Source organism: Mycteria americana, chromosome 14 (genome assembly GCF_035582795.1).
Source record: "Mycteria americana isolate JAX WOST 10 ecotype Jacksonville Zoo and Gardens chromosome 14, USCA_MyAme_1.0, whole genome shotgun sequence".
Classification (NCBI taxonomy): Eukaryota; Metazoa; Chordata; class Aves; order Ciconiiformes; family Ciconiidae; genus Mycteria; species Mycteria americana.
The window spans coordinates 15,986,082-15,999,425 of NC_134378.1; the positions used below are offsets into that span (position 1 = coordinate 15,986,082).

Consider the following 13,344-nt stretch of genomic DNA (forward strand, 5'->3'; position numbering starts at 1 on the left):
AGGGCAGCACTTTAAAGTCTACCGTATATGTAACTGAATTTCAGCAGTATAACAAGTTATTCAAGCTGTCAGTTGAATTATGCTGTCACCAGAAGTGTTTAGGTATTGCTCGCCATCCTTGCCCAGCTTAGCTCAAATCCTGCGCAGAAGTTTAAAGTGAAGTTGCATTGTGTCCCAGGCTCAGTGAAGGAATGGTTACACGTTAAGCCACCATATCCCAACTGTGTTTCTGAATCTTACTTGTTTGCTAACACGGGCTTTTCCAGGCAGAGGGACAAATGGACCAGGCTGCAATAGGGCAGCCCATGTAGTACATTGGTCTATCAGACCACGAACCACAGACGTGGGGCCATGAAAAATGCCCCTCAGCTTAGGCAAGATGAGACAAAAATTAGTAAATATGGACTTGGGAAGACCTTCTTCACAAATCTGGCAATGTTACCCCTCCCCATCCTCCCCAGCTGCTCAGATAGTGTCTCTTGGAAGTTTCTGCCACCAGGGCAGAGCACGCGAGCGTGTCTCATTCTCTTCCGTGTGAAGAACGAGAGAGCAGTTTGGATGGGAACTGCTGCTGAAGCTGGGCTGAGCCACCCTAGCTGACTTTGCACTGAAGTGGATTACGAAGTGCTTATGTGCCCTATTCCTCTAGCTAAGCTGTGCCAGAAGCATCTCCAGCCTGGGGCTGATAAATGTCTTCAGGTTCTTTATCCAGCTCCTCAGTGAGCTCTTCCTACCATAGCATACATTGCAAATAAAAGGAATTAAAATGTGGGGAAGAAGCTTCAACCCATGGCAGTGAGGGAAAAAACATGACCTATATAATCATTGCAGATGAGTATTTTGATGGAGAGGACTCCAGGGTTTTACTCTTATTTGAAAATGTGCCTGTGATGCTGGTTAGACCCGAGAGCAAGCAGCCTCCTGTGGGGAGGGATTCCTCCTGTGGAGAAGCAGAGGTTCAAGAGGTAATGGAAGGCACAGATGGTGTCCTCTGTGTCAGAGCTGCTTCCTTCCTCCTGGGCAGCTTCGGGAGGTGACCTTTTCCCTGGCTGTCAGATCCATGCCATCAAATTCTGCCAGGCCTGGGGGCTTTCCAGAATAAACCCAACTCAGACGACTTTCCCTAACTTTCCTTTTGTTCACTTAAACAGAGTCTCCACTTACCTCAGCTGAAGGAAATAGCCAGTGCAGCCAGCAAAGATGCAGACGTATAGCACAGCACTAATAATAGTGCTGTTGAAGTGACTTTACCTCCCACACTTGTTTTCTTCTCTGCTTTACCTTGCGGTGATGCACAGCAACAGCCTCCAGCCTGATTCAGCTGCCAGCAAACTTGGTTCAGCTTCAGTAAAAGTAAGCTCATTTTATACAGAAAAGGGAAGGAGGATCAATGAAGATGCAAACGATCTTCATTCAACCTGTGCTCTAAGGTCACCCTAGACTTTGCTGGGTGGGCAGAAGAGCCTTACAGGTAAAACTGCAGAACAGAAATCTCATAGCCTGGGTGCGTGTCCTTGACTGTCTTTAGGACTCACCCATAATTTTTAGTCTCTTCTGAATAAAATGCTTCCTTTTCCCTGTCCAAGACTTCTGTGTCTTCACACCAGCATGGGTTCAAGGCCAGACACATGCATTTATGCAGAGCAAGACGCTGGTTGGAAACAAGCTCCAGGAGCAGATGACTCCATGGGCTCGAGCCCCTTGTTTGAACAGCGGATGGATTTAGCCCCTTCTGCCTTTCTCTTATTCACTCTCAGCCCCTGCTCAGAGAAATCACTCCAGCATAATGGCCTCTGTCACCAGGTCCAGTTTGCTACACAGCAGGACCCTAGGGAAAGAAATGCATTTACATAATTAAAAATTGCTCATCTTTGCTCTCTGGCAAACTCTTTTGTGGCTGACCGGGGCTCAGCCCATCACCTATTTGGGATACATCCATACATCGCAGTGCAGGGCCAGAAAAGGGAGAGTAGCTCGGGGGCTGTACGTGATCCCCTCCTCGAGGCTGTGGGTGTTGGTGTGGGAAGCGTCAGACAAAACTGTTGTGCGCTGGCTGCTCTGGGTTTTTTTTAGAATGATTTTAAAAGAGAAAGAAAAAGCTGGAAAATATTAGAAATTATGACGGATTAACTTTGACGTGTGATCCAGGTTTAACCAGCAATCAAGATGTTTGTCCAGCCTGTCTCCAGCTCTTTGACGAAATTCAATTGCAGTTCGGGTCTTTATGAAGGGTATCCTTTGGTGTTTGTCCCCGATGTATACAAAGGATCTCTTTTCCTTGTGCTTCCAGGACTCTTCCCTCCTTCCAAGATTTTTTTCCAGGTCCTAGGATTTTAATTGTTGAATGCTTGAGTTGTACTGTGCCGTACTCGGGCAATCCTCATCCCTCCAGGATCTGTTTTCTCTCTTGCCTGGTCCCCAAGGTGACTGCTTCTGCTCTGAGCATTGGTTAACAGCACAGCAGAGCACTGAAGCATTCAGAAATGGGCTTGGAAGCAAGTGCTGCTGGCCCTGTTTATAGACATTACTACCTGCCTTTTATGCTCTTCACCTTTAATCCTTGCTGCAGATTCCCGGAGCCCACCCACCAACCTCTTCATCGACTCCGAGACCCCCACCAGCTTCCAGGTCCACTGGACCCCCCCGGACGGCCGCATACAGCACTACAAAATCACCTACAACCCTGTTTCTGATGCCGCTGCTCAGCAAACAGTAAGTCTCCAGCTCCTTTGTATGTGACCGGCACTGGACCAGAGGGACATGGGGACAATTTCATGCCCAGGGAAACTCTGCTCACTCCAGTAGGGTTTACCATAAGGATAGCTGGTTCGCAGGAGTACAAAAACAAGCCTCTTCCCCTGACTTGCTGGTGTGTTGTTTTGTGAAGAAGACCTCCAGGCTTCTTCATGATTAAGATATTTGCGTCCATCAAAGCTGCTAATAACGCAGCTTTCTCCCCTCCCTGAACTGGAGTGGGGAATTCTTGGAGGCAGAGGGGTTGAGGATAAACCTACTGCCCCTCTGACTAGGGAGGTTAAACATTAACCTTTTAAAACCCAGGTTTTCTACTCAAACCCAGACTGGTTACCATGTTATAAGGCACTTCTGACCCATTTGCATGGGAAATATTGGGGTCTTTACACAGGGAAATAATCTTTCCTTGGACATGGCCGGTCTGATGGCAATGCATAGCCAGGCTTTTCCTCGGTTTGCTTTCACTGTTGCCTGAACTAAGCAGGGATGCTGCCCTGAGCCCCGCTGTCCCAGGACTCGCCACTAGAACCCCTCCATGTAACTCTGGGGTGTGACGAAGAGCTATAACGGGAAGCTTGCCCAAATGTTGGGCTCTTTTTCCACCCCACTGTAGATCATGGCTTCTGGCAAAAGCAGCAGCGTGACCCTGCAGTCTCTGCTGCCTGATCGAGCCTACAAGGTGATTGTTTCTGCCATCCACTACACGGGAGAGAGCGAGAGCACGTCGACAACAGGCCGGACGGGTAAGTGCATCAGTCAGCACGTGCACGTTCTTCATAACCTTCCATCCATCAGTCTTGAGGCAATCCCTGTCACGGCAGCGATGTCCCCGCTTGCACAGGGCTGTGGCCAAGGCCAGGGTTTTGGTCAGCAGGGCAAGCCTTGAAAAGGGTAAATTCTGCCTCAACTTCTGCACTCCTCCCGTGCATTATCTGCAATTCCAGGATGACCGGGAAGGGCTGGTGACCATTCAGGTCTCAAGCCAGGCATTGTTGTCCTGAATAACAGAGCTCATACGTGCATTGCTTTCTCTTTCAGCTCCTGTGTTGTCTAAATTCCCTTCAATACGAGGATTTGTTCCATCTAAAACAGAGGGTAAATTATCTCCTATAAAATCTTGCTTTGGTGTTTTTTTTGTTTTTGTTTTTTTTTTTTTTCAGTAACAAATTGCACAGCGTGGGCTCTGCAGGGCAGGCAGGAGTGGGTCTGTCATTTCTTGACAGATGCCTCTGGGGATTGTCCAAGGACAGCCAGAAACCACATAACTTCTTAAAATTAGACTCGCTTAGTAAAGAGACTGATAGTATTTTTAGAGGATTTCTGCACAACTTGACCAAAATGGAGCAAAGGGAATGATGACATGTTTTAAATTGAAGTTCCCTGTAAAGTCCCTTATTAAATTTAATGAGCATATGTTCTCATATGCTGATAGAAAGCAAACTATGAAATGGATTAATGGGGTTATAAAAAGTTGTTAAGAAGCAAATATTAGAATACAGATATTGTGGCAGTAATGCCTTTCCTGTCTATTTGAAATGATTCTAAACAAAACTTCAGTTTTCGAATGTATTGAGGGAAGCCACAAAGGAAGAATGAAGCAGATTAGATGAGACAATTTTAGTTTGTACCAAACAAAGAACATATCAGACTAAATTTTCAGGTGGCTTGTTGAGAAAATCTACAGGTGTTCAGACCACAGTGGAAAAGTCCTGTGAACTTTCAAGTAGAAAACAATCCTCCCATAAGGCAGATGAGTCACCTTGTAGAATTTAATACAGCTGTTTGGCTATGATAGCTGAAAAGACAATAGGAGAAATATTAAATTCTGTATGTTTTATAAAGCAACTTTTTTTAAGAAGTGGAGATGATATGTAATAATGCTGGGAAAACTGTTTGATGTTCAGTAAAAGACTCAAATATTGATATGTAACCAAATTATTGAGAGAAATGGTCTGACATTGCAGGAGGAGTGAATGTTTATTGTATAGTGAATAATTGGCTGGGACTTGGGGAGAAAAACAAAAACCAAAGAGAACAGAAAGACAGCAGGAATCCTAGGCTGGAAAGTCTAGGAAAAATCTTCAAAGCAGAAGTGCATACTGCCAGTGTTAGGGATCCCTACCCTGACTTTGATATGCTTTGTCTAAGCTGAGCATTGCCAGATCAAAGAGCTGTGAGCAATCCAAGCGCCTTCAGCCTGGGAAGGAGGTGGGGATTGCCAAGGGTGTCAGCAAGAGGGACCCTGGGGTCTGGGCAAGGGTCAGAAAGAGCTCCCTGAACCCCAAGCAAGAAAGTCAGATACCTGGTAAATGAGCAAGTTTATAGCCTGCTTATATGACTTTGGGGGGAATTTCTTTTTTTTTTTTTCTTCATCATGCTTCAATTCTGAGCTATGCTTTGCCTTTGGAAAGCTGGTTGGTTTCTGGAAGGGGAAGGGAAAGAGCAGTGTATAGCTTGTAGACCTAAGGCAGATCATCCTGGATGCAGGACATCATTGCTCCACAACCAGAGGCTGGTCAAGCTCACAGAGATGGTTTTGAAGCTCAAGTTTCAGTAACTGATTTCTTAACTGATTTCCATAGATCCCTTCAATAGTTTTATACCCAATTCTACAGGAATTATGGTATGTATGTATAAAACTATGCATCAGGTTGAATAACGGAGGTCACGGCACCTTGTAAGTCTCTGTGGTTTAACTCCTGGCTTCAGCAGTCCTATGACCATGAAAGTCATAGGTTTGGGTGCCCTTTCTTTGATGTATGTCTTGATCATGAAGCATGGCATTGAAACTCCTATAGACTTAGGAATCTCAGGTGCCTTGGGGAGGGTAAGTCACTCCCTTTAAATTTTTTACTCATTTTATGAAAGTTAGGTATGGAAAATTGGAAGCTTTGCTTTCCTGACGAGGTATGAAATGGTATTGATGCAAGAATAGCAATAGCGAGGCTATAACGAAGCCTCAATATGATGATCTGCTAGATTCTATTATACTGATGACCTAGAAAACCATTTATGGAATAGCCCATCTTGTCAAGTGTCCTTGATTTTCAGGGACGTTTCTCATTGCGTCAAGCATTCCCTTCGTCCCAGCTCCATCTGGCATCCATGGCCTGGGATTTACATGGCAGCAGACAATTGAAAGTAGCGTTCGTGCGCTGTTTTCTAAAACACCCCCTTACCTGAGCCTTTTAAATGGAGAGTGCTCATAACCATGGTGCCTCGTGTTCCAGCTTCTCCAGCAAAATCAGAGGAGAGTTTTCTCCCCTGATTTTGCTTTTTGTCCTGTGGCATCTTAGAGGATTCATCAAGGGAATTTCTGAAAGGCAAACTGCAAAACTTTGCCAAAACTCTTTGTGTTTCCCTAAAGAGTTCAAAAGCCAAACTCTCAGATTGAGATATATATTTTTGCTGTGTGTATTTTAAGTTTCAGGTACAAAATTTGGAACTGCAGACATCTTTCTTTATTTTACAATGCCATTAAGGCACATGTTGCAGTAAAAGCACTGTTTTAAAAAAAAATAGTGTTTTGATGTCTGTTTTTAAAAAGAAACTTGGAGAACATGACGCTCCCTTGTATTTCTTATTGTAAGGTGCCAGGGGAGTTAGTCAAAAGAAAGCGATCATGAAGAAGTTTGATGATGAAAGTCAGTATTTTTATTTTTGTGATGGGCAAGCCAAGGAACAACCTTTCTGTTTGCATAAACATAAATTCTCTTTCTCTCTCTCCATATATATAAAAACAAGGTTAAAGGCCAGGCTCTGAATTAAGCTGTAGAATATTCTAAGTTTTGCTGTGTTTTTCCATTGCTCTGCCTAGAGGAACTGTGTTCATTTTGCTTCCATAATCCCTTACCGTCTTTTTTTCCTTAATAGTTTCTCCCTTTTATTTTCTTCTCACAGCCTGCCCCACCATCAGCTCTTCCGAAGGCTCCGTACGAGGTACAGTAGCATATCAAGCCCCAGTGGTGCTGGGCTGTGAGTGTGCAAACACTACCTGATCTTCACTTCTGAGAACTATGCCAGAGCTGAGCAGGGGGGAAATGGTTTCCCTAACATGAGGGAAAGGGGAGAAGTCTGAGAACCGAAATAGGAAAATATCCTTTATCGGGTAGAAGAATATTCTGCACTAACTGAGCTGGTATGCCCCTGCTGTTCCACCAGCTCGTGCTCTCAGCTGTTAGCGCTTAATGCCGGGATTTTCACTGGCCTTAAGGAAGCTAGGCTTCAAATGGCTGTTGAATTTCAAGAGGATTTAAATTCCTAACTCATACAGGCTCCTTAAGAAAAACTCTCGGTCTGTCACCTTTGCATGCTCTAGAGGAGGTACGGATACCCAAAGATACGGATACCCAAAGAGCTCTCTGCAGGCCGGCTGTACAGCCTTTGCCAGGGCAGCAAGTTCCCTTTTCTCTTGTCTATGCCGTAACCCCTGCTCGTGCTGTTGGGGTTGCTGTATGTATTTGTCACTTAGAAAGCAATTAGTTCTGCTTATAAAGTGATACCACCTCCTTCCCAGAGAGCTTTGTGATACGGGTGAGGCTGAGAAACTGCCTTCAGTTCTCAGCTCTGCTATTGCTCTGCGGCTGAGTCACTTCATCTTTGCTCTGCTCCCACCCCTGACCCTCGCAGCTCATGGGGATGTGCATCCCCACCCGGGAGGCTCTCGGTGCTGTTGCCCTGTCTATGGATGCAGAAGCCAAAGCGATAAAATCATAAAGCCACAACAAATGTTGACCTCTCCTTCTCCTCCTTGACAAAGGTGGCAGGAGTAGCCCATTTCCTTAGCAGCTCACCGAAACCATTACATGGCAGATTCACGATATGATAATATGATTATATTACAATATGTTTATAATTGTGACTCAAGCCTTATTTTCAGTCTTTACACTACAATATTTCCTGCACATTTTAAAGGAAGTTCCAGTGCCAGAAGCTCCATATCAGAGATAAATGGCTCTCAAGTAGGTAATTTCTTTTGGCAAACTCCCTAGTACTGTTGGAAAATGGGGGGGGAGGGGGGGAAAGAAAAGCACCCTGGACCAACCCCCAGGCAAAATAAAAACTCAAGCCAAGAAACTGTAGAAGATTGTAAATGGTGAGGGGGTGAGGGAATCCAGACTGAAAGCACCGTGTTGTAATGAAGTTGTAGCCTTTCCCTTTGCTAAAGAACAAGCTATCTCCTTCATCCCAGCCTGCTTCAAACTCAAATGAACTAAAAAAGAAAAGAATCCCAATTGCAAGATCTTGTCTTACTGAACAGAAAACTGAAATGAGAAAATGACTGGCAGCTTTCATGGTGAGCTGGGAGAGTGAGATGAAGCTGCACGAGCCAGGGAGGCGATGTCAGAGATGTCAGGAGGGAATCTCTGTAGACCACATAAGGCAGGTCACCCCTGGGCGTCTCATGAAAATAGAGAGAAATGGAAATGCTCATGTTTTAAAGTTCTTTCCTAATTTTTCTGACTCTTACATATAAGGCATTTCAGAGCAGAAATAATTCTCTCTCCCTGGTAGCAATTACTGGACTGATTCCATGTCTTTTGAAGATAGTATTTTTGCATCTAATTGAAGAGGAGAAATTGTTGGAGTAACTTCTTTCTCGTTTGTTTTTCATTCTGGAGATTTGAAACCGCAATTGTGAAAGTCTCCATCTTTAGTCTGCTCTTCTCCAAGAGGAGAAGATTACAGCAACTGTGTGCAGGGGGTACAGACACGAACCATTTTCCTTGCCTGCCACTTGTGGAGTACGCTCCAGGTTTCTAGTGAGTTTGCACAGCCTTGCTGGTGTCCGTGTTGCTATGGTGTTTTCTCCTATTGCCTTCTCCATGCTAGCTAGAGGCTAATTCTACCCGCTCTGCAATCACACTTCTTTTGCACTCTTTTCTAACCACTTATTTTTCTGTTTTTCTTTGTCTGTTCCAGGGTTTGATATGATGGAAGCTTTTGGCTTAGTAGAGAAGGAATACGCCTCCATTAAAGGTGTAGCCATGGAGCCATTCGTATTCAGTGGGTCCCGTACCTTCACCCTGTTCAGGGACACTCAGCTCACCCAGAGGACCAGGTGGGAGTGGAGCTGTGACCGGTGTCATCCTCATCGTCGGTCTCATGCATACACATTAGCTATGCTCACAGCAAAGGAAGATCACTGATCTGGGGATGAATGATGCGGCCCCACCGGCAACTTCAAAATGAAATGATAAAGATGATGAGCTAAGTCAAACCATAGCTAGACGGAAAAGAATGCCAGAGTATTTTTTCCTTAATATATTAAGAAATTAACCTCTGACTTTCTTCAAGATGAGTATGGAATATGTCATGCAGAAGTTAAGGGGGCACAATAGGGGTATTCATTATATTTTTGTGTGCAGCCAAACATTTTCACAGTGAGGTTTTTCTTTTTTACCAAATCACTTTTTCCAGCAGTGTTAGTTGCTGTGATGGACATAAGGATCATGTCATGTATGGACACTGTACGATTCTTCAAGCATTCTGTCCACAACCACGTACACTTTGGTGATGGCAGTTTGAGGTCACATTTTCATCTTGCAATCCCTTCTCCCAGAATCTCTGGTTTGGAGACAGATCTTTTCATTTTCAGACAGATGCTTTAGAAACATTTGTCTCACAGCTGCTCTCTGCAGCTTGGTCCTTATTGATGAGAGGGAATAACCACTGACTCTGGGTTGTGACTTGACCCTGTTTCATCACGTACGAGGCTTCTCCGCCGGGTCCCAAGTGGGCCAGGCAGCTCCCATAACCTCACTCATATTTTACAACTATAAATCAGGAATTATCTGACTCCTGACATTCAGTGCTACTTTGTTTGAAGCCTAATTACGGAGGCGCTGGCTCAGTTTAATCTTAGTTAAGGAAGCAAAGCTTCTTAGAATAAACAGAGTGGGGGAGATTCAGAGAACTCTTTGGTTTAAATACTCAGAAAGTTATGGGCAAATCCTTTTGTTCAGCTGGTATATACGCCTTTCAAGGACATTGCTCCTTCAGAAACAGAGAGAGAAGTAAGAACCTGGCATTACTTATGAATCAGTCCTGAAAAGATGCTTGATGAGTTGTGTATATGCCCATGCAAATGCGTCCTGTTTCAGATTACAGTTGTCTTTCAGGCATAACCAATTTGACCTTCCTCGTTGCCTTGTATCCTCTCGCTGCTGCTCCTGCCCAGCGTGCTCTGACAGGTTTGGCAGCGGCTGCAGAGAGAGCCGGGTCGTGCCACCAGCTGCCGACGGGCATCGCTGCATGGTCATGAGCTCCAGCAATGAGCCCAAATTTTGCAGCTGGGACGTGGGGACCCGGAGGGGGCTTTCTGTGGGCTCTATGCTTATCCCTGAAGGGCACTTACACTTATTTCTGCCAAGGCTTAAAGATTTACCCTGTGATACATGGTGACAATTCCTCCTCCTTGAAGAGGAGACCTGGGGGAGTGTTTTGGAGGCTGGCAGGGATGTTTTGTGAGCTACCGCTGGGCTCTATTCTGAAAAGCATTAAGGCTGCACTCGCTGTGTCTTGGCATCCCCGAGGCAGCTCTGGCAGTGATGGGCTGACACCGACTGCTCCCCCCGGGTCTCCCCCATGGCACAAAGGGAAGGCCCCCGAGGGCTCATCGCTCAGCACAGGCTTCAACAGCCTCAGAGGGGTGCACAAAATAGGGGCCAGGCTCTCTCCTGGAGTGTCACGTTCAGCTCCCTTGGGTGAAGCTTTTCCAGGCCACCCTGCCCAAGAAACATGATGGATGAGCCCTGTCTGTAGGATGCTGCTTGCTGGCTCTTGCTGCTTGAAGCCACTGACGCTTGCTCGGCTTTTCTCCTTCCAGCGATGTCCACCTCTTTGCAATCCCACCCGAGCACACCATCAGCATCCTCCTGCGCCTCCTGCCCGAAACCCCCAAGGAGCCCTTCGCTGTGTGGCAAATAACAGACGAGGACTTCCAGCCCCTTCTTGGTGTTAACCTTGACCGTAAGGTTTCTTGTTGAATACATTAAATTCAGGTATTTGCGTACATTTCTGTGAGCAGCAGAACTCATTTTGGTATTCACTTCGAAAGTTTTAATGTTTTAATGTTCTTGTTATACACTGGCAGTTTTGGGAAGCTTTGCTGTTGCTGCCAACCTTGCATTTTAAATGCTTCCTAGTGCAATTAAAAGACATATTTTCATTTTTATTCTACTTGTAACATATTCCTTAATTTTACATATTCTTTTTGTTTCCACTGTTTAGAAGTATTTCATTACAACATACGATGTCTTTCACCATATTTAAGCCTATTTATTTGCTATTGTTCAGTATGTGGGTGAAATCAATTTCTCTTTTAATTCTAAGCTGTTATTTGTCCTATTTTCCCTGTAGCCGGTAAGAAATCCTTGACCTATTTCAATCATGACTACAAGGCTGATTTACAGGAAGTCTCCTTTGACCAGCAGGAAGTGAAGAAGATATTCTACGGGAGCTTTCATAAGGTCCTTATCAAGAGAGGGAGAAATGTGGCTCATGATCTCGCGCCAGTGTGAGAGTATTATGCCATCAATGTGTATTGTTCAAAGTGAGGAGTGATTATACAAATGCTTTGCATCCAGATTGCTAGGGAGCTGGCAAACCTATTTGATATGCTGAAGTTTACAATTGTGATTTCCACATACTGATTGTTTCCCTTTCCCCCCAGAAACTCCAAAACTGAGGGGGTTTTTTGAGGTCTTATGAACCAGGAAAAATTGAAAAATCAAACTTTTTTTAGAATTTGGGATTTTGGTGACTATTTAGTGTGCTGGAAGGAAGGAAAAAAAATAAATCGAGCCTTGTGAGAAAGCCACCTTATCACTCATAACAGGGGTTTTTTTTGGCCATCTGTGTTCTCAGAGCAAAGGTATTCCACCCAAATAAGCAACAAGCACTTTCTATCAATATCTGTAGGCAGCTTCATTATTCAGCTAGTTCCGAAAACTGAATTAATTAATACTACAACTCCAGAAAGGCTTCTCCCAAGGCGAGGCGGGGGGAACATCAGGGAAAAGTGCAGTGTTGCACACCAGACACAGCGTATACCGAAACTTATTCCTGAGCCCCCTTGATCCATTTGGTCATTAAAAATACACCACTAGTAACAGCAGCAGTCTGGGAAATGGGCAGAAGGCATTACTGTCTTTAAAAGACTCCCTCATCTCATCACGGAGCTCCAACCCGCCTCTTTCTACCTGCCACCCAGGTGCACGTGGCCGTGAGCCACTTCAAGATCAAACTCTACCTGGACTGTAAGAAAATAGCAGAGAAACCTATCAACACCGTCGGCAGCATCTCCACCGCTGGCTTCATCATGTTGGGAAAAGTGACAAGGACCAGAGGACCCAGGAGCGGGTCCGCATCGGTGAGTCCCCAGCGGTGTGTGCTGTTGGAGAGTGGGGAGGCTTAAATTTGGAGCCGGCTGGGGTGGGCAGATGGAGAGCAGTGCCATCTCACATCATTCTCGCTCTGAATGCCTCCAAATGCTGCTGTGACGCATGTCCGTGTCCTGATCCCGCTGATCTCTGCGATTTTAATGAGCTTTCCTAGCGCGGTGTTTCTCCCCCTTGCCTCCCACCTCTGTTTGAGGTCTGTGATCAGAGGCAGTAGCGTGAGCGTGTCCCGGAGGTGCTTTCAGCTGGCTGCATCGTCTGGGGACCGGGGAAGCACGGATCCTGCACTAAGATGCTGAAGCAGACAGGAGGGTTTGGGAATTGCTTCTGCAAGGGAAGGTTGTGCACATCAGCCCCCAGCCAGCGGTACCGGGAAATGCCGGTGACTGAAGGCAACAGGGCTGGATGTGCCTCAGTCTCCAGCGTGTTTGGGCTTGCCTGTCTGCATGCAAATGATAGGAGAATAATCTTCAGTATAGAGGCTCTTTGCCAGCTGCTACTTGAAAAAAAACAAACCAACCCAAACACTCGGTGCCAGCCTGCGGGTATGTCCTTACTGCGTCACACGGCACGGCAGAGAGCCTGCTCCCTACAAGAGGGAAGGATAAGGGAAAGTGTGGAGTCAGTGCCATGCCCTGTGACAGCCCAGTGCACGGTCCTAAGGGCAAAAACACCCGTGTATGCCCTCGCCTGGCAGTCTGTTGCCATACTTACTCCACAAAACAGGAGTGTTAACTATGTGCAGAATAAGGGGCAAGTTCATCACTCACGATGTACTAAGTGCGACTGTAGAAAATAATTCATGACTTCTGTGGAGCTTTTGTTCCTTGGCTCTGCTTTTAGATCTAGGAGTCCAGGGGAAAAGAGCGCATCAGGTGATTTACAACTTCCCGTGCCTCAAAGCAGTGTAGTAAAAGCAGTTTGTCCCATATGCCTCCCTAACTGCAAAGAGAGAAGCAGAGGTCTGGGATGTACCAGGGAAAAAGTGGACATTGGAATTGCCTGGAAGATACGGGGTCAGCTGTATAACAAACCAGGGGACGGTGGTATTCAAGCAGTATTTACTTATTTCGTAAATAAATTCTGTGGCAATTTGGTCACCAGCCTGTGGCCAGCAAGGCAGGAATCTGTGATTTCCTTGTCCCTCCCAAATTCCCCCTGCTAGCAGCTTAGCTAGACAGATCCAGCT

The 13,344-nt window shown here is 45.6% G+C and overlaps 1 protein-coding gene across 1 annotated transcript in view; it reads left to right on the forward strand.

The window, feature by feature from the left end:
* The window catches only part of COL20A1 (collagen type XX alpha 1 chain), a 56,294-nt gene that overhangs the window by 21,344 nt on the left and 21,606 nt on the right, over positions 1–13,344 (forward strand). The window contains exons 18-25 of the mRNA XM_075516953.1: positions 2,570–2,712; positions 3,368–3,497; positions 3,793–3,849; positions 6,655–6,693; positions 8,677–8,815; positions 10,583–10,725; positions 11,116–11,225; positions 11,969–12,127. Of these exons, the coding sequence (XP_075373068.1) occupies positions 2,570–2,712; positions 3,368–3,497; positions 3,793–3,849; positions 6,655–6,693; positions 8,677–8,815; positions 10,583–10,725; positions 11,116–11,225; positions 11,969–12,127 (920 nt within the window). The remainder of the gene's footprint in view (positions 1–2,569; positions 2,713–3,367; positions 3,498–3,792; positions 3,850–6,654; positions 6,694–8,676; positions 8,816–10,582; positions 10,726–11,115; positions 11,226–11,968; positions 12,128–13,344) is intronic.